Below are 23511 nucleotides of genomic sequence, written 5' to 3' on the forward strand. Positions count from 1 at the left end.
AGTGTTGCCATATTCTCTAGTTTCATATTTTAATCGCAATTTCCTATATAGATCCCTTACTAGAAAACTTTCATTGCTGTGTACGCAAAATTTCTTGTGATGTCATACTTCTTTATGTTTTTTAAACAAAGACTATAATCATTTTGATGTAGGTTGGTGGTTTTCATTAAGAAAAAGCAGAGTGCTTTTTCAATGACCTTGATATCACACGGCTATTTTTTTGACAAGTTTGTTGATCCAACAAAAGAACATCTCAGCATTGCCACTTCCACTCAAATTAACAAACTCACCTTAAACACTCTCTTAAAACGATGAAAAAATACTCTAAATAACATAAAATAACATTTAATAATCATCATTTTATAAATTATAAAGATAAAACAAAAATATTTCCAGACCTTAACAGTTAAAACATAAGAGGCTTGTTTTTTGTTTGATTTGTGACGTACGCAGTAAACCTTTTTAGAAATTTCGGGTATTCTCTTTTGTAAACCGCCCTCAAGACAGACGCAGGCGCCCAACCACCTGGATTCACTGAAAATGAAATAATTGTCATTGTATGTGTCTTACCTGACAGTAATATTACGTGTTTATAAATTTTTTATCTTATCAATTGTTTCGCACAAATGGCATTGACACTTTGCTACGTTTCGATCAAATTATTTATTCCCCCAGTTACTTACCTACTGAACAATAAGTTATCTTACAAGATACATTATCTCTGGTAATAGGTGTGCCATCTTTTGGCGGATTTACCCTCGTTTGGCATAAGAGACAAACTTGTAAATATATCCTAACGGTCTTTCCTACGTTGGCCTGGAAATTAAAAAGAAACTTATAAGGTTAAAAATAACAATGAGATACATTTAAAAGATAAAACTGCATATTCTAATTACTTTGTTGCTCAAAAATCTCGCAAAAAGTTCTTCTGAGGATGTCTAAGAAGTAAGAGAGAATTTCTAAAGCTTTTATCTGACTTAGCAACCAAAGGATTTTTCAGTGTTTCAGTAAAGAGAAAGTTTTAGAGAATTTTGCGTGCTTTTCCCACATTCTTATGTGTATTTTTTAAATCTACACAAAAATTGTCGGATTTACCGGATGATCTGGGCTTTCAGTCGAATAGTTCACCACAGTCCAAACGTCCGGTCCGTCTCTATCCTGGTCATTAGGCAAATTACGCAGATGCGACCAAAACACCACGTCTCTTTGACTGGCTGGCCATATTCTTTTGTGGGTTTGAAAAAATATTAGTGTGTCGTCCGATATCGTTTCCAGGACTTTCATGTGTTCAAGTGTAGCTGAAACAAAAAATAAAATTAAAATTGCATTTAATCAGGCTCTGTATTAGAAAGAGGTTTGTGATTTTTGAACAAGGTGCCATCACTATAAATATGAGAAATACGCCACTTACTTTCCCAATCGTACCGATATTTGGGATTGAAGAAATAATGGCAGACTTCACGTCCAGTAATTCCCCTCACCACATGGACCGCCTTAAGGGGATCTACCACCATTCCGTCCACTTCTTCTTCTCTTCTATACATTTTCATTTCTCCGTCTTCGGCAAAAAGTTGCCATCCAGTTCCGCACTCCCCAATGCCCATTTTTGCCATTGTCACTTGCTGCATCACAACTCGATCAATCTAGAAGTCATATAATTATGAGTAATATGAACATATTGAAACTAGTAGAAATGAAGCCTAACAGCTGATTAAGAAATTACAAATTCTTGAAATAGCATTGGTGTGTAGTAATTATTTGCGCCACAAAACTACAGTTTTCCGGGTTAAACCTAAGAGTTTAACAGCTGATCGACTGAGGAAGTTTGTTGTTTTACGAATATTTCTGGTCAATATGGTATTAAGGGAGTGAGAGAGGGTGTTGAAACAATAAAGAAATTTTCGCTATGCCAGCAACTTACTTCTGGCCATAATCGGTGTTGTAGCGCAGGTGACGTTGGAGGGGGCGTGACCGGTATCTGTCCGGTCTTCAATTTTTCTCTCAGTTCTTGTTCTTCTTCCATTTTGTCCAGGCCAGATTCCACGGCGTCGTAAAACTCATCGTCGGCGAGGACACTGTGTGGTCCTTCCTTTAAAAAAGAAGAAACCAAATCACTGTCTGTAGTTGCCAAAGTAAATATAAATGTTTTCTTTAAATGCACAATTTTTTTAAGCAAAATGTTGAATTTTCCATCGCTTCTTGTCTTTTTTGGTTCGAAACTAAGATTTACTATCAGTCCATTGCTCATGTGTTATAAAAACTACACTCCTGTTAGTTATTAACACTTCAATAATAATTTAGGTTTTAGAAAGAGAGACGAAAAAATACATTTATGTGAACAATCTTATATTACAATGAAGCAAATCATCAGGACCTAAACAAAAATAATACATTAAAAAACACATAAACATTCTAGATTTTGTTAATAATTCCAACAGTCTTTTCCAACTCTAAAAATTCCATTTTGCTTTCGTGTTCCTGTCTCATCATCCTCACAATCTCTTTGTGTTTTTGCTTTATTAAATCCATTTCCAAAGCGTGTTTATCCTTCATTTGCTGCACTTTTAGTTTATGTTCCTCCAAAAAACATTTCTTTTGCAAATCCTCCAAAGGGTTATAAGGACTACTTTGCCAGATTGTAGAATCACTTTGTTCAATTTCGACTTTAGGCTGAGTTGGTAATTCCACTGAAATAAAAAAATACTAATGCAAGAGAGAAAGAATAAAAGTAGAAAAAATTACTAAGTCTCTCTTCCTCCATTCCGCTCCCATCATCGATATCTGCTTCATCCTCAGTCATCATTTTGATACGAATATATTCTTTCAGATCTGTTCCATTACCCCTTTCACTATTTTCCTCGTTTTCATCATAACTGTTATGCCCTTCATTTTCCTCGTCGTTAGTATTTGTGGTAATCTCTCCCAAGTTCAAGTCATCCACGTTACGGCTACCATTCACAGAATTATTTCTTTTGAGCTTCAAAGTTCGACGGGCTTCTTTTTTTATATTTTCATAACGGTGCTTAAGGACTGCTGCACTTCTAAAAAGGAAGGGATGGCTTTTAGAGAGTCAAGAACTAGAGGTTTACTAGTTCTTGCGATATCACCCGATATATAATATTAACTTAAATATAATTGAATTTGACGAGAAAGACTAGTGAAGGAATAAAAGGATTACAGGGAAGAGGGAGGTATCAGTACACAAAATAGAACTAGGATGAAGTGGTAGAGAATAGCGAAATAAGAAGCATCGATAATACGGAATAACGGGGGCGTTAGAAGAGACATGTCATAGTAAATCAAGAACACAGGAGCGCGGGACAGAAAAAATAGGAAACAAGAAGTGTAAAAAATAATTATATGAAAAAATATTTGTAGTAAATTTGCCATGCAATGCATCATAGTGTTCTTCAAATATTTTGAAGCTTCCAAAATACCAAGCAAAATACTGTAGAGAAAGAATTCCTTAGCGAGTAACAGAATTGTGATTTCACAAATTCATCACACGCTAAATCGTGCAATTCTTTTCGTAATTTGCGAGATCCTTCATACCAGATCTTTATCTCAGATAGACTTTATTTTAATGGCAACGATGTCGCATGTTTCGCTTCAGAAATTGAACAAATTAACCAGTCAAACGCCGCCACTGTCACAAGCAACACCGTCCTTGGCTTTGATGACTGGCATTATTTGCCAAATTAAATCTCAACAACGGATTAAAAAAATAAAAACGGTTTACTTTCACTTTCCACCGTTACTTGAGCAAACCCAACTTAAGTTTTACTACAACTTTAACGTACCTGTGAGGACTTCCTCCTAACCGCGCATTAAAGTCCTTGGCTAGCTCTTGCCAGGCCCGGCTTTTCTTCACGTTGGACGCGTGGTCGGTCTTTTTAATCTCGATCTGTAGCTCGTATTTCTGGATCAGGTCCACCAACGTCTTGTTCTCTTTTTTCGTAAAATTCGGAGATCTTTTGCGAGTACTCTCGAAGCTTTTGTCATTAGACATTTCCGTTCAAACTATCACTACCTAAGAAAGTCAAATTTGATTGTTGTAAGTTTCCATGGCAACGTGTTTGCTCGTTAAGCAGCTTTGTGTGGAAACATTCTGGTCTGGTTTACCTGGAAGATAACTGGCCAAACTTCAATATCTATCGTGATCTTCCTAATAAACGCTAAACGTTGATAAATTGGCCCTTCAGGCAAATATTTCTCTTACCTAAAAACGTTCTAGTCTGTTGTTTAGTCACCGAAGCACTGAAAGCAGTAAAGCCGGATTATTTTTGACCGAGGCTCGGGCAAACTCCGTTTATTCTAACCGAGCGCTGTTATCGATCCTTACGTTTAAGATACCGGTTTACTACGCCAGTGGCGTAACCCGTAACGTTAATCTTATCCAAACATTCGCCCTGTAAACACCTACAAACTTTGCCTACAATTCGCACGCTAGGATTGCGCGGTAAATGTAGTAAATATAAACACTGGTTAAATTAATGAAATACTGATAATGAGAGGCGTCAACTTTATCGAATTTTTAACTAATTTGTAGTTAAATTGATAAATACGAAATTTCCTTATTTCTACCTGTTAAAGTTTAATTATGTTTCTTGACAAAAGGACTTTTTAAGACTGTGTGTAAACTTTCGAGCTGGCAGCATCGGACTCGTAGAAAAGAATTGAAAATATCGTAATTACCTCTAAGGGCAATTCACTTTTATGGCAAAATTATGTATATGTAGATTTATGGTTAACCATTTAATACAACAAACACAAAGCCCAAATATTTATGCAATTTTGCAGTGGAAAATACCGGTGGAAATTTCATTGCCGAAATTTGCCTCGACCTGGTTTTATAAAGAAATATTACCATATTAACATTTGAGATTAATTTGGAAAATCAATTAAACATTTAAATTGAAAATTTCCTTTAAAAAAATTAATTGATTTATTAAAACATTTGGTGAGATTTGCGCTTTCTCGCAACAAAAGCTGATTCAGGGATACCCGTTATTCGGAGATATAAAACTATTTCAACACTCGCGTATCTCAAGTTAACACATACGGGGCAAGGTTAACGCGTGTTTATAAAATTGGACCTTAACAAAACCTGGTCAGAAAGAGAAATATTAGCACAAGACGGTAAATTAAATAAAAACCTTTTTCTTGGGTCTTTTCATAAATAGTAACAGCACACTGTTTATTTGTTTCAACAAGCACGGGATTAAATGGTGTGACGTGACTGGAAAAACGTACAGCGTTGTCAAGTTTTGAGCGTTATACCTAATATTAAGTAATATTAAATCGTTTTTATAGTTAATGTGGACTGGCGCCAGCACATTTTTGGCGTTTTAAGCATTCAAAATGTGATTAGTATGATCCTGATTTATGATATGAGCAATTTGAAATTAGTAAGAATTTCAAATTATCAATTACCAGTAACAATTATTTTACTTTTGAATATTTTCAGTTCGTATACTGTACAACACTTATTTCGAACAGCTAGAAAGTTAAAAAATTTTAATATTTATAACTTGAGACGAATAAACATAACCTCAACAAGTAACTTGATGCTAATATCAGTAATAAAATAAAATAAAAACAGCACCAATGATCAGATGTCAGTGTCGGTGGAGTTCTCAGAATACTAGGCGACCCAGATTAAATGCACAGGGTGACTTTTTATCGGGTACCTCAGTTATTATTGAAGTTAGAGACGTGCGGTTTTCGCAATAATTTTTTTTATACAGACTTGTTTTTTACCTGACACAGATTTTTGACGTATACAAATTTTGTTTTTTAAAATTTAAAATAGGATAAAAGTCAGTAGTGTAATCAAATATTGTGAAATTTCATCTACTCTCCCGACTTTCACGGAATTTATATGGAAATATCGGAGTTTTTGAATGAGAATTGGTTTAAAGCCAGTGATGCAATAAGATACGGTATATTAGGATTTTTCTCAATACTCAATGTAACAATGCAACCTCTGAAAAAGCCCCTATGACACTAATCTTTGTGGAATTCACTTCAAAAGTTAGGTTTTTTAATTATATTTCAGAGTTCAGGTCTAAATTTAACTTAGTGACGTAGTAATATTCTACAAGGTTTTAAAATTTTACTAAATACTTGTTAAAGATCCTAATAATTCTCTTAATAAAGCATCCACAACTCTGAGTTCCAAAGAATTGTTCTAAAAATTACAGTTTTTCTAGCCGATCACATTTTGGAGAATAAAATTGTATTAAGATCAATGGTATATGAGTGGCTCAGTAACACACGATACGGTGAAGTTTTTTTCTACTCAATGACACCATTTAATTCGTTCTAAAAAATCCTCTGCAGCCCTGACTTTCAAAATATTTTGCTGATAAATTCGGTATGTCTGATAAGTGTGAATTTTATCATTTTTTAAATACAGATATGTATGTGGCGTGAACTTTTAAAACCTACCCAACACTGAATTTGAAGAGATTAGCCAAGAGACTGGATAGAAAATTAATTACATATGTATATACATATATTAGGTAATTAAAATCAAAATAAAATTTAGTGGCACAGCAAGGTACCTACGGTGTGTTCCTTATGTTTTTTATTTTTACAAACTAGTGAATTGTCAATAATATTTCAATTTTTAAAATTGGACTAAACTCAGTGACGTAATAATTTACATTGTGGTTATATCATTTTTAGAAAACCTGCACAACGTATTAAAAACAATTTAAAAATATCTCCTACTTAAGTTGATTTTCTACTTTTAATCCCTTTCTACGTCCTGTACTTTAGGTTTTTTTTATACCGTTTTTCCAATAATGGGGAAAAAATTTAACAACAATTAATCATCTTTGTTTAGGGCGAAATTTTGAGAGAAGTCGAAGTGTAGAATTTAATATTAATTCTTTGTTTTTCCTTTCAGTTTTATAGCCAAACCTCCTTAATTTTACAGCCACATTTTCAATATATTCTGTCACATATTGGTCCATTTTTACAAGATTCAAAATTTATACTGGCCCCAATACTAGAAAACGACTAAAAACAGCGGCCAGTACCGACGATCCACCAGTAGATTCGGAAATACACACCTGATTTAGAAAAATAAAATAACGCGTCCATTTAAAAATAGAAATGATTTATTAATCTTGACAACAAAGAATTCCATCAAACATTCTATTAGCAATTATTATCGTAAATTCATCGTAAAATGAGGGTAACTTGCTTTCCTACACAAAAAAGAATGTTATTAATAACATTCCCCTAAATTATAATTGAATGATAAATGTTAATTAGCTAGAGATACAGATAAAGTACTAAAATGAATCCAAAAAAATATATGAAAAACACTATTCGAATAGTCATAGAAACACATTATTAGTTGTCAAAAATAACCCCGCGTCTTTGGTAAAATATCAGTATGCTAATATGTCAGTAAAGTTAAAGAGAAAAATTACAAACCATTACGTCAAAAACATATCTTAAAGCAGATTAGAATTATAAGAAATAATTATTTGTGAATTTTTAAAGAGATTTCGGAGTATTTCCACGACCTCCACAGGGCAAACCAAACCCTAAAAACACACCCCTATAGTTCGCTGAAACTTCATAATCAATTCCCACCTCGACCACATTAACAACAATTAAAATATCACAGCAAATACCGAGGCAGCACACCGTAAACCGCCACAACCGAGATCTGTTCTATACCACGACCCACAAAGTACTAACTGAATCGAATTACTTATTCAAGTACATTGTCGGCGTTAATTTTTTATTCATGCCAGACATCAATCTATTATACGCCCATCTAACTACTAAACTGATGCTCATTTCAACGGACAAATTTGGCAAAATTATTGCCATAGGGCTTAGTCCGGCACAAAGCAGCAAAGCCCTACTTTCCAGGACAAAGCATTAAGGATAACGACCGGGGAATTAATTAAAGATTAGATAAAAAGAAATATGTGTTTCAGTTGTTGAAGGTTATTAACTCATAGTGGGTGACAATCAATTAAAATGCAGGGTTTCACATGGACCCGGACTATTATAAAGAATCCGGGTACGTGTGGCCCAAATGGAAGATAGGAGTAGTTAGTGACATTGTTCGTAGTTTGATGCAATTGGCTCGTTAAGGAGGTTTAATTAGAAATTGTGTAAGCTGTCAGTTAAATTAAGATAGAAAACCCTTGATTGTTAAAAAATTTTAGTTGTATCGGTGTTTTCTGCACACTATGCTTTTAATGCGTTTGTGTACGTTTTAACTCAAGACACATGTGCAGTTCATAAGTAGTAAAAATTAAAAAATTAATATAATAATGATTAATTAAATGGCATTGCATGTTTTAATTGAAATTTGTATTACAGAAATTATGAATTTACTTAAAATAAATATAAAATAAAATTCTCTTTAAGGAAAGCAATAGAAATCTTTGAGATCTCTAAAAATATCAGTTTTAAAATGGCCTGCCAAAAATCGTAAAAAAATCAAGATTCTTTGGCTCTCTTAAGGGGAGTCAAAAATGTTCCACAACCCCTACATAAACAGGCCAATGCCCCTGAAAATCCTATCTAGGCGAGCCAATCACAACAATTCACATAACCTTCTGTCTACGAAGGATCTGCATAAAAACTGCTCTTTTTCAGTGGCGTACGCAGGGTTACTACAAAAGGATCCTAAACATTCCTAGTTGCAATATATATAATTCTATTCTAGTTCTCTAAAATTCTCCAGACATTCCGTTCTATTTCAACCTCTACAATCATCTACCCAAAAAGTCGAAAAACCTAGTAATTGCTCCCAAACATGAATTTAAGAGCTAATTATAAATATTTTTCGTCTTAAATAAGGAACGATATTTTTTACTCTACTAAGGAAAGTAAAAAAAAATCATCCATGAACTATTCTTTAAAGACGAACAAAAATCGCTAGGACCTTCTCTTTGAAAGACACAATTAAAAATCACCAAAAATCCCCGCTCCAATCAAAATCAGGTTAAAGTTTTATCAGAATTTCTTCCTTAAAAGGGCGAACGACGCTGGTTTTAAGAATTATAAAATACGAATTATATTCTTTCATAGAAAAATCTCATGATTAATTTATGTACATATGTCTAGTGATATCACTGAAGGAGACAAAAACCATGATTAAAATAAATATGGAACAAAAATTGTGTTAATTTTTATACGTAGAAATGAATTTTGTTTTTCCATAATAACTATCCCTGATTTTGTGAAGATACCATCAATCAATGCCGTATGCAGTCACGAGAGTCACAGGCAATGAAGAATTTAATTTTTAATTTCAACTTTATGATCCTGTTTCCACTATTTCTATTTACTTACGACTTGCTTTAAAAATTGAATAATTACTAAATGCAAATCAAATACTAAACTTACTCACTTACCTTTAATAATTTTAAATTGAGGATGTGAAACATCCCACCCAATTCCTATTTCACGCGTTCTATTTTACGTAGTACAAATATTTAACACAAAAATAAAAATGTTTTTTCTATTAATTTTTTATTTATTGGCAAATTTTGAGTTTTTGGCCAAAAATTAAATGACAAAGACATAAAATATGACAAAAAAAAGTGAAATTGACACTAAACTCAAATCACAAAACAAGAAGACAAAACTTACCTCCAAATCAGGGCCCGGATGCACATTTCTGGACTTCTGCAACTGCTCGAAGTACTTCTGTGCCAAAATTTCAATATGCTTCCTCCTCTCCTTCTCTCGTTCCAGTCTTTTCCTCCACGATTCCTCCCGCTGCACCACCAATTCCGCGCAATGCCCCAAAGTATCTATGACTGCGGCTGTGGTCGTTTTGAAGGTGATGGCTTCGCCTTTGAAGTCCACTACAGGCAAGTTTTCTACCCATAAATGAAGGAAATGTTATGCCAAAAATCTTTAGGATTTTGCAGGAAAACCTTCACTTGCCTTTATTTGGAGATTCTTTCTTTGAATCACCATCGACGCAAGAATCGAAATACTTCTGCAAAGTGTCAATTTGCTGGCTAAGAATGTCCTTGTAAGTGCCAATTTCTGCAAGTTTCTCATGCAAAGCGCGGGAACCGCGTTTGAAGCTGCTGCCAGATGCTGTGCTATAGTTGTTTGATTGTAAACTGACAGATGAATCGTGCCTTTTCAAGCTTGTTTCTGATCCAGTTGCGTAGCCAGATTCAACCTAATTTCAATATTTGACGTATACAGAAAGAAGCTTTAGAGCCAATACATGAAAGTTTAACTTACCTTGCATGATTCCAATGCTTCGGCCCAACTTTGCTTGATTTCCACTGTATCTGCTCGCAGGTACCAAACACAGTCATTCACAGCTACATCAAATCGGCATTCATCAAAGTCGTGGGGCTGAAAACAAATCTATTCTGAAGAGTGGAAGCAAATCACTATGCACATCAATAGAACCCCTTTTATTGGGGCTTGCATTGAGATCGCAGTTATTATCAAATGTGATTGGAGAACATTCACTAAGCATTCACATTTATTGTGTTATGTGTTTTTTAAATGTTTTGGTGCTTTCATTGTTTACTAAGAAGTAATATTGAATCAGACAATTTATCCAAGCATTATAATAAATTAAGATTAAGAAGTGAAAATCTAAATTTTTGAAATAAGTGTAAGCAAGTAATTTTGATACAGATTTACCCAAATACAAACAAACATTATGCGACGATTACTCAATAATAGTAACAATCCTATTTGAGTCTGTAAATTTCCCTGCTATAAATTCTCAGTCAGTCAATAGACACTTCAATACATTCTCCAACAATCATTCTTATCTATGGAAAATTCATGTAAATCTCCCAACTGAAAAATCTCATGAAACGTAGATCTGTGCCATCTGCCATATAGCCTTTAAATATGACCTTGGAGAACATTATAAAATAGAATTAACTGGGCTACTGCTTAATCTAGCTAAGAGGACATTTAGAGAAATCAAAATAATATATTATGCTGTATATAGACTAAAGCAAGTCTCTTAATTTTGTGGACAAATTTGAGAAAGGAAATCACTAGAAGATTAAAGCTCACTCTGATATTGAGATATATATACTATGTTTTGCGATTCAAAATGTAGATATTCTTATTATTATCATATAAAATAATATTGAGTAAATGGTGCTATCCTGTATATTACCATTCTGAGGTAGCTGCCAGGCATGTTGTAGATTGCCTTGAAACAATAGGTATTTAAAGAAACATCAATAATGAATGTGAAACAGACATCATTAAGCTGATTAAATAAGTGCTGAATGTTATTCATGTATTTTACAATTATAAAGCTGCCATTTTAGTCTTTGAAGCACAAAAAAGTCATGTGCAGGTATGTTACAAAGCTGGTTTAAAGAGCAATACTAAGGGTACCTCTGAGACAAAACTATGAAAGAAAGAAACTGAACACCTATTTACCTACTTACATTAGGAACAGAAACTTTGGCAAAAATCTAAATTTCTCTAAACAAAATCAATGGAAAATTCCTAATTAGCCAACATCGAGATAAGAAAATAGAAATTTTCAAAAAATGTGTGTGCAAAGTAAATATTTGCAAATGTTCATTACCTTAATGACGGCTTTGGCAAGCGACAGGGCTCCTCTGCAGCCATAGCCCCTTTCGTGTTCACTTTTATAGTAGGACAGGGTCCCATTCTTAAGAACAATATATCGGTCCTGCCACCCATGAATGTAGTTGGTCCATTTGTTCAGAACCCCAGCAAATTCCGTTTGGTTTTCAACGTCTGAATCCTCGCTACTGTGATCGTCAGCCATTCTACAAATTTAAAAACTAGAGTGCCCTTTAAATTCTTCTGTTTTTATGGCTACAAAGTTAGAAATTCCTGCTTACCTCGTAGAAACTGGGTTTTATTTTATAGAAAAAGTCGACTTGAGAACATCTTATGTTGTTGACTAACGTGGGTAGTACCTCTGATAAATGAATTCGTTAGTACATTAAACTAAATAATCATTAGAATTTGCTAAATTACAATTAACATAAAACCAAAACAATTCCAGGTTTGGCTGTTCTGAAAAATGTCATACGATAACGTCACAAGATAATCATCATCAACGTCATCAACGTCATCAGTGAATCGTTCCTCCACCGGTTTACATGGCGCTATTATTTCTCTGTCTTCTTCTAACATAACAATTTTGTAATACGCAACATAACTGGAACATGTATCCGCTAACCATAAAGTGACTATTACAAATCCATTCGAAAACGTGTTCGCGGAAACACCAAATGAGAAGGAAAGAGAGTAGAATAATCAGAATGTTGTTTATTTGAATGACGTGGTTATTTATGTACACAAATCAACGTTATTAATTTTGGAGAAGAAAGGATTTTAAAACATTAATGGTAAAGGTGCGAAACTGAAACGTTGACGTCTGACAAATAAGCAACCTCTATGTTAAGTAGTCCGAATATAAGAAATACTTAATTCACAGGATACGACATTTAACATGAATCACCGCCAATAGAGGGCGCTGAAAGCACTCTTACAACATTACTGGATTATTCTCAGAAATTAGTTCATTTATTTTAACAGCGTTATTTTTAAGGGAGTAATGACAGATAAAATGTGAAATTAATATAAAAAACCATGCAATTTTTATATTAGATATGCCGACTGATAAATGTTGAATGTAAGCATCGTTTAAGTTCCGATTAGTTTCGACTAAAAGTTAAATAAATTCATTAAAACAGATATTGAAATTTCAGAGGTAGCACATAGGAATGAAATTAATTATCTCTCGAAAAAGGAGAGCAATATTAACAACGATTCTAATAAAAAAAACTTTAAACCGAAGGAGACTATGCGTCTTTGAACCAATTTTGCTATAACTGGGTAAATTTCTGGTTGTGATTATCTAGATATCTAGAGTTGGTTGTTACAGGAATCTCACACAAATCCAGGAAAAATTCTTGTAACACATCACGTGGCTTTTAGCGAATGTTAAGGCTATGACTTCCTTGAATATCAGCAGTAAACTGGAATTGATGTTAACGAGGAACGTTACAACATCCAGTTTTGAGTTGAAATTTTCTCTAAGAATGGAACTCTCCATTATGCTACATATTAAGAATAATTTTCTAAATTTTTTTAATGCGTCAAGTAAAAATAAAAAATCAAATTGATAACAAAAATAATGAGAAAGCGCTTTTTTAACTTCCACGAAAAGTATTGATTAAACAATAAATAAGTGCAAATAATATGCAGGGTTAGTAACGATGTTCATGGCAACCTAAACGTTAAAGCCAAAGATTGGTCGATATCAGACAGAAGAAAAATTACTAAAAAAATGACTGAAGTTTTTCACTGCAGCGATACAGCTGCTCCTTCTCCTGGACTAGAAAAAAACACCGGTGAAGTTGTAAAACACCAAGAGGTCTCAAATACTGAAGAAGGGGAAAACCGTGCTGAAAGTGAAGGTAATACAGAAGGCGAGACTACCTTAAAGCAAGACATACCATTTTCTTACATTGAAATATTGGATACTTCCCTTAAAGAGCTTCGAGAGCCCGCGGAGATAACTCTGGGCCATTTGAAGATAATTGCAGAGGAATTGGGGCTTATCAAGTTGTGTTGGCCTGATTTGGCCGATGTCACCTTTGAAGATCGCTCAAATTTCCCTGAAACATACTTAAGAAACTCGGATAAAGAGAAGTTGCTGCTACTCTACACTGAAAACTTTCGTAGACAGATTTGTTTCAAGTTTCCAGATAGAAAACCGTTATTTTTAGCTTGCGATAATGAGTGTGGAATACAGGTAAGACTGATTTAGGATTTTCGGTTTAAGAGTTTCGTTCAACTATTTTGAGTACTTTTTCGCTTAGAAAATGGTGTGTACAACAATTCGCCCTACAACTCTGCCGTATTCCCAAATTTCCACCTGGGCAAAGAGTTCTAAGTTTGTGGCTAATCACGTGAAGTTTGAACCTTTACAGGAGTCGGTTCTAATTGTAAGTATAAATGTTATTGATTTAAATTAGTGTTTTCAATATATTTGGTTTGCGCAATACCAAATAAGGAAGATCTAAATCCAAATCGCAAAAAAATGTCTCCGTTATAAAAAATATAAAGTACAACATTGGCCAACTATTTGAAGTAGATCTGACTGAGAGTACACTGCTGGACATTTAATAATAAAAATTTTAAGTTATATGGATGGAGATTTTAAAATAGCGGAACTTATAATGGATTCTTAGGTAGTTATAGCCTTAAGATATCAAATTTCCCATTTTTGAAATGTTTGACTGGGTTAAAGTGACCAAGATACGCCACTATTTTTTGGATTACGCTACAATGCATGTAGGCATTTATCTACGAAACTTCAAGTTTACGTGTTTACTAATAAACACCCGGAAACATAAGAGGTGTTTCTAAATTTTAAGTTAAAATATTTAGAGGCAAGGAATGTTACAACTGGCAGAATAGACAAAACAACGTCTCGAAATTCGTCTCAAATCGAAAAACATATTAAATGATTGACAAGTTTAGCGGTTAAATTACTCATAATAGGTCGCTTTGAAGTACATTATTCAAAATTGAAAACATCTTTCTACAAAATTTGAATTAACATAAGATGATGCGCTACGGTGCTATTGAAATAGTCATGTCATGAATATTTTCCTAAAAAGTCTAAAACTTACTATTACTTATTTAGAGAAATGATCTAGAGATGTGAGAAAGGGGACCTGTAATAACCTGATATTATGGAAGAAAATGCACTAAGTACGTCATCGTACTGTTAAAAAGTTAGCGCTGTGGGTAAAATTTGTATAAAATCTGAAGCTTACACATTTATTTGTGGAAATAATACAATGGCGTGCGAACGGAGATATGTATGTAATAGTCTAATAACAGAAAAAACATTTAAAATTTTGATAAATACTTTAAAAGCGTGGTGGTCCATAAAATCCTATGAGTGTCTGAAAAAACGAAAAAATACGTACTATGCGCTACTGAGTGTTTAGCTTAATTTCGGTGGTCAAAGTAGACCGTAGTTCTCACAGCCTTCAAAACCACGAGTTATCCTTGTGAGAGATAGGACCAATTTAATATTTTCCGATTTTTAGTAATTGTCAGTAGGGCATGAATAAATGATTTTGCCAAATTTTCCGCCCTAGACCTAATCAAAAGTTGCATAGGGAACGCGAGTGTCTGATAAAGCTCGACCCTTTTATAAGCCCTTTATTAAAAGCCGGCAGTATATATGAATGGTAGCATAAATTCATGAGAGTAGTATTTATGAATGAATGAAAGAGAAAAAGATATATGTTCCTTCACCATTTAATAGAGAGCAACTGTGATTCTTATACGTAAAATTTTAAAACTTTAATATTACACCAACAAATACTTTACTTATCCCCTTCATTCTTAGTCCTAACTAAAACTTCCAACTTCTAAAATGAACTAAGCACAACGTTAGAGAGATCTGATTGAGTTAACATGCTATGTGCCGAAGTCCTCATTAAGCGCGGATATGTGAAAACTCCCTAATGTATGTAAAGTTACTCTATTACGATAAACCTCGGCAACTTTATTCCGTGTAAATAAAGTATTTCAACAGGTTGTGGGTGAGTTTATCATGTCTGTAACCTTTTATTACGCTTATTACTGATCTCAGGTTTGAAATTTGCATTAGTAGAAAAGACTAAGAAACGCATCTATTCGAATTTTTCAATGATTATTGGGTGATTTGTGGTATCTCGAGAAAGACGAATTTGGCGATACTAATAACGATGCAATTCGATATAAGTAATCTGCAATTAATTAATTTATTTACGCTAGAATTTATTGTTCCATAATAAATTGTTGCCATTATAACGCGAATTTTTGGTAAATATGTGGCATATATACATAGTGTCCCAAATAAAATTTGTACCCCTTGAAATCTCCGATTTCGTCCAAATATGGGAAAACGCCAAATTATGTTAATTTTGGCTTCAGGGGCGAACCAAATTTTATCTAAGTTTCGCGGTAATTTCTGTCTTTCTTTAACGTTCTGACCTACTTTTTCAAAAACTTTACATGGCAAGAGGGAGCAAGTGACACATTATATTGAAGTCATTTCCATTCAACATAGTTGCGTCTAAATGGGAATGTAAGTGGTAAAATTAAAAAAGTGAAAGATATAAGCGAAATTCTGTACATAATTCATTTATATTGAAGTCAATTTATCTACAGAGATAAAATCAAAAAACGAAAATACACAACGATATCCGCAAAGATGAAAAATTTTGTATTGACGAGATCTCTAGAAGTCTTAAAGACAGAATAAAATAAAGAAAAACCTATATTAAAAATTAAGAATGTTATGGGTTAATAGCATGCTGTTGATAATGATCACAGAACTTAATTCAGTCATATCGTTTCCAAGGAAACATGCCTTTCATCTCAATCATCCCTCAGGGATTGAGATGAAGAATTTCAAATTGTTTCATACATTTTTAATTTTCAACTTCCATGCATTCTATTTATCTGTAAAATTTCGCTACTCTACTCATTTTTCTTAGGTTTTCGATTCATCTTAGCTTTTACTAAAGGATGATTTCTTACTACGTTATAACTTAGAATGATGTGACAACCCTTCCTTACTCTTTCATATTTGTGATATGTATAGAGTCATTCGCAAATAAAATAAAATAAAAAAAAATTACAAATGCAAAAATAAAAAAAACAAAACTATTAAAACTCGTATCAATTCAGCTTCTATAATTAAGTTCTAACTATGTCTATTTATTAAAATGTTAAACATTGACTAACCATTGATTTAAAAATTGAGAGATATGAATCATCTCACTAAGGCACCTTTTTTGATATTTATTTTCGTTATATTTCTAAAATAGAAATAGTTGTTTGCTGTTTTTTTTTTATAGCAATAGTCTCTGTTTTGATTGAGACTAACGTGTGATTCCACTATTGCTTGTGTGTAATTAATTTTTCTCAAATATAATAAAAGAAAAAGTAACATAAGTAAAAAGTAAAATAAAGCAACATAAAATAAAAAGTTTCATAAGCTGTTGGAAGTTAAATTTAAATGTTTAAAAGAACTAAGTGTGTATTGAGGTGATTTTGTATTCAGTTCAGGCTGACCATTGCAAAGGGTTTCCTTCTCATGTATTAGCTTATGTCCATTTCGAGGCGTAGATGTTCTGCACCAAGAGAAAATCATAATAATTCTAAAAGAAAGTACAATTTTGCAACAAAGCCTCAAACAACATTTTATTATTTCAAAGTAACAAGGGACTTTGATCTTTTTATTCTTTCCATAGTATTTCCAGACTACATTGCATTCTAATTTCCACCTCACTGACGATTAATTATGATACTAAAAAGCCACAAAACAATGGCTTTTGGTGTAAACTACAAACACCCAGAGGCTCCAAATGCCGGACGGTTTACCCTTGAGGGGTCCGGGCAGTGGCGAGGGGTGGCGTAGGTAGTTCGCGACCGTCTCCAACATTCATCCCCCGATCCCCAAACTGCTAGAGGGACCGCGGACCGCGAAGGGGCCTCCCACTAAATCCCCCGATTTGCCACCCCTGGATGGCCGTTTCGAAGACCCGGTTCACACTGCAGCATTGTGTTGGTGCAGGAGAAAAGGGAAAACATAGGGGAGACTGTGGGGATTATTGCTCTCAGGTGACGTAATTGGAACATCGGAATATCTTCATATTATCTGCCATTAAGCGATTAGGATCCATGTAGGTTATTTTTTGTTTACTTCTCCTTTGTGCTCTTTAAGTTCTTAATCAAAATTGAAGTAATTTCAGTATATCTTATCAGTTTTAATTTACAAATCTTTTGCTTAAATGCTCATTGGAGAAACCTCTCTTTGCCTCCTTTAATTCTTCTCTAGTTTTCGCTGTCTTATCGGTGATGTAAAAAATGTCTAGTTAACTTCGGCAAGTCCTCTAGAAGGCTATGAAAATGACACGAGCAACATGCAAAGCCGGGCCTGGCCGTAGCACACTGCGTTCTTCTTCCGTCATAAAGGCAAACTAATTGGGAGTTCGGATCGGTTATCGCTAGATGGAACACAGGTCTAATAACGGGCTGGAAATAATCTGAAAAACTTATTTTAACTTAATTTTTTATTAATCTCATTATTTTCCGAAACAACTTAAAACAATAAATAACTATATTCGAATAGTTGAATTAAGGTTTATTTAAATCTACAAAATTCTTTAAAATAGCTACCACCAGCTGGGATTCATCTATGAAACCAATCCCCACCTAAATAATTGGTGAACGCTGTCAAAAACCATAGGCAAGCCATAAGTAACGACCACGTCGACCATACCAGTGGTTTTCATAAGTTTTTGTTAAACAGTGACAGAAAATTCAATCAAAATACGCTAGTTCTCCATAATACGTAAACCATCTATAATTTTTTGTTGCCTATGGTAGATGATCTGATAAGGATTTTTCAGCCACAACCAGCAACCAGAGACGGATTACGACTTTTTTACTTCGGATCATTCAAAACCAACTTATTGGTTTCTGCCAACAATTTAAATTTTCATTTCTATATGGAGGATTCCAAAAACGATATGAGCCTCACACACGTTCATAATTATTTTTGTTTATTTTTACTAAAAAGAAAATATATGGCTTTTTTCCTATTTTTAGTAACATTTAGTATTTTTATTTGGTTGTCTTTAACTTCTCGCCCCAGGCGATCGCCCATTTTGACTGCAAGCTAAGCCGTCTCTGCTAACAACTAGGAACGGGGATATAGCACGCGTGTTGCAATGTGGGACAACCAGGGGCGTACTAGAGACAGTTTTTAAGTATTTACTCAATTTTTTGTTAAACAACTGAAAAAATGGTTTTCTTAACAAATACTATTTTAAGTTCTTAGGTTTTGCACGAATTAGTTTGAAGAAGTATTTCAGTTTTAGGGTATTGCAAACGTTTAAAAAATGGATTATTTGATTATCCAAAAATCAAGGACGTATCAAGAGTATCTAGTATTCTCTTTGTACCTTTGTTTCGAAAACATCCTGTATAATGAAGTAATAGTAACTCCCATATATGTTTTAATTGGAACACTACACATTATTTCGTGTTTAGGTTGACGATATCTTTTTTATAATTTCTTCTTAATAATTCCTATATCTATTTTTAGACGGTTTCCAAATATTAATTAGAGATCTTTTTTTTGTTCAAAATTCGGTTTTAAGAAAACCTGTTTCGATGTGATATGAACTCAGGGTAAGCGAAAATTTTGGAGGTTGTTTCTGAGATGTCCACGAATTTGCCCTATGTAGAAAAAATGGAACTACTTTATGGAGTTTACAGTTAGATATTAAACATGCTTGAAGTAGGCTTTTTCTTGGATCATCCTGTATATTAGCAATTCATTGAAATATTTAAATTTTCGTTGAAGTTATGCATAATATTCCTATACCTAAACCATCATATTTCGCAAATTACTACTGGGCTAAGCTAAAAATGATGATTGAGCTACAGCTTTTGTCTATTAAATATGAAAAGTGGCGCGAATTCAGATCAGTGGCGCAGATAACAATTTAAAATACCGAATTAAAGAAAACCCTAAAATAAGGAATTAAAAAAAATTCTTTGACCTCATGTAGAGTAAAAATAATCAACTTTTGTATAGTGCAAATTTGGTTAAATCGTTTTATTTTCTAATCTTTAGCGCTCAATGTTATTTTGTACTATCGTTTTTGGGACACGCAAAATTTTTGCAAAAATCGCAACTCAGCAAAACTAAGTAATTACCAGATATCTACTCCAAAATTGCTCCATTGTTTAAAGCAATAATTTTGAGGAAAACCCTGTTCGTAATCCCCACTATTTACAATTCAATTCGAGAGAAACGTATCATCATCAGCAACAAACTTCCCCAATTCACCCCAGGAAAGAAGGTAAATTCGTCAAAAAAGAGACAACTTGTTGCTCATTTATGAAACCGGAAAAAATACGTATTTATTTTCATTATGTATTGAGATTTGTGGCCTTTAAAAGACGCCGCCACTGGTACCGGACTGAGTGACGTGAAATTTGCGGTGCCGGTGGGAGGTGCGAGGGGGCGCTCCATCAGCTGTTGCAGCACGTGGACGGTGGACCCACGGCGGTGTTTTCGGCTGCGTAAACGCGTCTTCCGCGCAAAGGGCCTTTTTCTCCCTTGGGTGGGGAGGGTGGTATCCGGGTGGTAGGGCGGTTGTCACGTCAAGCCGCGACACGCAAACCTATACCCTGGCCTTGTGTGTCCTGCGCTCAGTATAGCTCCAGTCGTGTCCGGTCTCGCGAGTATTGATCTGCCGGACAAAGGAAGTGACCAGCGAGTTTACTCTCAAGAAACTATTCGCCCTTACCGGTCGACACGCGGAATATCGGTTCAGTCATTCGCCGACTGTGTCGATGAGAAGTCGCGACTTCACCGAACAAGATACCGCGAAGTTTTCTGTGTACGAGAAGTTGTGAACAGTGCGCCGGGACGCGGACATTTCATTGGCCGTGGCCCACGTGTCTTCCCAGTGTTGTGTAAACTGTTGTTAACAACTTCATTCATAAAAATGTCCGCTGCGAAAGCAGGAAAGCGGCCGTTGCGGTCGCTGACTCCGCAAGAGAAATTGAGCGCCATCAAGCGCGTGAGCGTCGGGGGTGAGAGCAAGGCTTCAGTGGCCCGAGATATCGGGGTGCCCGAGTCCACGCTTCGTGGTTGGTGTAAAAACCAAGAAAAAATCAGCTACCAAGTACGTACCAGTCCCCAATCAGCTCTTGATGAATCTCCAGAGGCTGCTAGCAATATTATTCCTGTCAATAAGCGCATTAAATTGGAAGAACCCCTAGAAGAACCGTTCAATCTAAGTTTGAAAGGTGAGATTAACAGTAACTCTGGTCCAGGGAGCAGCTCAGGGCCAGGGAGTAGCTCAGTATCTCCTAATTCTGACGGAAGCTACAATGGATATGCTGCGGTAAAAGCTGAGCCAGTTGAGCCCTCAAATTTGCGTCCCAAATGCGAAACTGTCTCTCCCGCTACAAGCATCAAAGCCACTAATCATGTCCCAACATCGGAAAATTTGGACAAAAACCGAGTTGAATTGGCTAAACTCAGAGTTGAGTTAGGGTTGAACCGCCCTGAAGTTCCCGATCTATTCGGAGCCGCTTTTGATCAGTACAGGCTCATTTGCCAAAATTTGGTATATGCGCAGCAAAGATCCGCAAATGCCAACGGTAAACTTCCCATGGAGAATGGCACCAATCGCCTTAACTCAAACGGATTGTTAACTACTGCGGATAAAAGAGAAACTTCCACGCATAATACCATTGATCAAGTTCCCTCACCTTATGACAGCGTGAGGTATTGGTTGAAACAGCAATGTATGATAAACGCAAACTCGAAGCTGCACTCACCATATGTTGCTAACATGAGTTTGCCGAGTACTTCATCCATGACCTCAGCCACTAACACCGCCACATCGGCTCCTACTAATGCTATGCTGGCTGATGCAGCAAATAATCAGCAGTTGCGCATCTGGAACTGGTACCATAACTCGAGTTTGCAGGCACAGCTGCAGGCACAGATGGGATCTCAGCAGCAACAGCAGCAAATCCTCTACCAGCAACTTACCAAGGATGAGGACAAGACCAATAGTGAAAATGCAAATACCAAAGAAGAAAAACCAAAAAATAGCGCAAAGACCCGTTCGGTTCTGGATAATCTTTTACTGAACAACAACACCACTGTCGCCACCGCCATCCCTGCTAAGAAGGATGATGCCGATTTGGATGCACATCAGGCTTTGACTCACGGAGAGAAATTCTTGCAGTGGTTGGAGCATTGCAGTGATCCCTCAGTAACCACCATGCAGTTGCATACCGTGCAGAGCCTCATCAAAAATCTGAAACGAGGATCTGATAGACGCAACGATTGCCAGAACCGAAGCAAACTCAGAAGGAAGTAAGACTTTGTTTCGGTGGAAGGCTCATACGGGTTGGCCCACTTTCAACGAGTCTAAAATGGTTTTTTGAAATCGTATATTTTAATTAAAAATTGTCATTTTTACTTTTTTGGTGGACTTTTAAACGATTGGGGATAGAACAAAATTATATTTACAATTGCGTCTTAACACCGCGATTAGTCTGCAAAACATGTTTCCCTCGTTGGAAATGAGCCATCCTCTATATACTTAAACGAGTACACGAAATTACTTTGCAATAATTCCTGATTTTTTGAGTTGTTACGGTCTAGAACAAATTTTCTTTGTTCTTAATATTATATCCAGTCATTAGCATTTTGTTTAAAAAAGGCTAGTTTCCCAAAAATTACTTTTTAATCACACCAAAGCGATAATGGCTGTTGCTACATAAAGGACCTATTTCATTTTGGGTACAGCCTTTTCAGACTCCTGCTATTTGGTACGCATTTATTTTTTAAATGCATAAGTTCTAAATATGTAATGATCAAAGGGTGTTTAGCACGTTTTTTGTTCATTTGGGGGTCTTCCCACAAAAGGGAAAATTTTTCGTTATTGGGCGCATGCGGCAGGTGTCTTATACTTCAGAGAACATAATTTATCCCATAAAAGCGCCTTCTTTCTGTATTTTTGTATATACAAATGTGAGATGAGTCTATATCTTGTTATTGCGAATGAAGAGCTCGGAAAAAGTATTATGATATGTACCTTAATATGCCAAATTCGTAGGATATCTAGTGTAAAAAGTTATATTTGTATATTTTGCTCAAATTTTGGTACCTATACTAGGAACTAAAAAACGATCAACTAAACTTATTAGTTTGAACTCTACTCTTAGATAAGACTTAAAAGAGGCATTTTTCAGAACTTTTTGGGAAATTTCCATTTTATTTTCATTGTTAAGCAACAGCTTGCTAAAGTTAACGGTACAGCAGTACATGTTGTAATATGTAAGTACCAGATGATCGTAATTCGAAATATGATCTCCACAAATACAGGGTTACCAATAAATAAAATAAAAAAAATTAAAATCGTCAAAAAATATACTTTTTATTGCTTTAGACATTAATTAGTGTAATTTACATGTGGGTACTTTTTTTGTATTTTTTTTTCAAACATATTAATAATTTAGTTTGGTTCTGGTTGTGTGAGCAACTATAGTATTTTTGTACAAAATAAACATATGTTTCAAATTTACTGCATTTTATTTAATTAATTATAAAATGAATTAATAAATAAAACAAAGGAAAATTAAAATTAGTCAATTAAAATAAATCTAGTTTCACCCACTAGTGTTTACAAAAAGCTCAAACAAGAGCTGAAATACTACTTAGGGAAGATGGCCATGGAATCCTTGTAGAGAAAATATAGGTAAGTATATGCAAGAATAGTATAGCGAATTATTCTGAACGAAGAAATAATTATTTTATCCAAATTCTTTCTTTATTAGCACGCTACTGGACACCTCCATTTTAGGCAAAAAACTTAGAGAACACGTCACAGAAAACTTCCAATTTGACACTAAAAGTGACTCACCACTTAA

At 34.7% G+C, this 23511-nt stretch overlaps 4 protein-coding genes across 10 annotated transcripts in view; 2 read left to right on the plus strand and 2 right to left on the minus strand.

Annotated features, from left to right (window-relative positions):
• Positions 1-329: 329 nt before the first annotated feature.
• Positions 330-12217, minus strand: cert (ceramide transfer protein). 2 transcript variants are annotated; one of them, XM_066292257.1, is made up of 11 exons: positions 11998-12217; positions 11859-11938; positions 11576-11798; positions 10246-10362; positions 9934-10180; positions 9634-9866; positions 1922-2089; positions 1412-1643; positions 1096-1298; positions 684-816; positions 330-534 (listed from the first exon to the last, which is right to left on the minus strand). In XM_066292257.1, the coding sequence occupies exons 3-11, from the start codon at positions 11780-11782 to the stop codon at positions 407-409; spliced, it is 1668 nt and encodes a 555-aa protein (XP_066148354.1). In that variant the 5' UTR covers positions 11783-11798; positions 11859-11938; positions 11998-12217; the 3' UTR covers positions 330-406. The 2 variants fall into 2 exon arrangements, with proteins under 2 accessions (XP_066148354.1, XP_066148344.1); XM_066292247.1 differs by having other exon boundaries at positions 11576-11783; positions 11998-12215.
• LOC136344624 (myb/SANT-like DNA-binding domain-containing protein 3) lies at positions 2330-8239 on the minus strand. 6 transcript variants are annotated; one of them, XM_066292269.1, is made up of 5 exons: positions 4220-5150; positions 4123-4165; positions 3801-4030; positions 2743-3041; positions 2330-2687 (listed from the first exon to the last, which is right to left on the minus strand). In XM_066292269.1, the coding sequence occupies exons 3-5, from the start codon at positions 4007-4009 to the stop codon at positions 2413-2415; spliced, it is 783 nt and encodes a 260-aa protein (XP_066148366.1). In that variant the 5' UTR covers positions 4010-4030; positions 4123-4165; positions 4220-5150; the 3' UTR covers positions 2330-2412. The 6 variants fall into 6 exon arrangements, with proteins under 6 accessions (XP_066148366.1, XP_066148401.1, XP_066148409.1 ...); XM_066292304.1 differs by lacking the exons at positions 4123-4165; positions 4220-5150 and adding an exon at positions 7575-8239; XM_066292312.1 differs by lacking the exon at positions 4123-4165.
• Positions 12218-12993: 776 nt separating the features above from the next.
• lobo (lost boys) overlaps positions 12994-23511 on the plus strand; it is a 44278-nt gene continuing 33760 nt past the window's right edge. Inside the window, exons 1-2 of the mRNA XM_066301521.1 lie at positions 12994-13783; positions 13851-13976. Of these exons, the coding sequence (XP_066157618.1) occupies positions 13316-13783; positions 13851-13976 (594 nt within the window). The 5' untranslated portion in view covers positions 12994-13315. The remainder of the gene's footprint in view (positions 13784-13850; positions 13977-23511) is intronic.
• On the plus strand, positions 20423-23139 carry LOC136349997 (protein distal antenna-like). Its single transcript, XM_066301550.1, has one exon. It carries the CDS (start codon positions 20565-20567, stop codon positions 21954-21956), a length of 1392 nt encoding a protein of 463 aa, XP_066157647.1. The 5' UTR covers positions 20423-20564; the 3' UTR covers positions 21957-23139.

Source organism: Euwallacea fornicatus, chromosome 2, assembly GCF_040115645.1.
Source record: "Euwallacea fornicatus isolate EFF26 chromosome 2, ASM4011564v1, whole genome shotgun sequence".
NCBI lineage: Eukaryota > Metazoa > Arthropoda > Insecta > Coleoptera > Curculionidae > Euwallacea > Euwallacea fornicatus.

Coding starts and splice junctions, on each gene's coding strand:
- LOC136344624 (XM_066292304.1), bottom strand. CDS start 4,009: ATGTCTAATGACAAAAGCTTCGAGAGTACTCGCAAAAGATCTCCGAAT. Junction 3,042..3,800: donor TTAGGAGGAAGTCCTCACAG/GTACGTTAAAGT, acceptor CTTCCTTTTTAG/AAGTGCAGCAGTCCTTAAGC. Junction 2,688..2,742: donor AATGGAGGAAGAGAGACTTA/GTAATTTTTTCT, acceptor TTTTTATTTCAG/TGGAATTACCAACTCAGCCT.
- cert (XM_066292257.1), bottom strand. CDS start 11,782: ATGGCTGACGATCACAGTAGCGAGGATTCAGACGTTGAAAACCAAACG. Junction 10,363..11,575: donor TTGCCAAAGCCGTCATTAAG/GTAATGAACATT, acceptor ATTTGTTTTCAG/CCCCACGACTTTGATGAATG. Junction 9,867..9,933: donor GAAAGAATCTCCAAATAAAG/GCAAGTGAAGGT, acceptor ATTTATGGGTAG/AAAACTTGCCTGTAGTGGAC.
- LOC136349997 (XM_066301550.1), top strand. CDS start 20,565: ATGTCCGCTGCGAAAGCAGGAAAGCGGCCGTTGCGGTCGCTGACTCCG.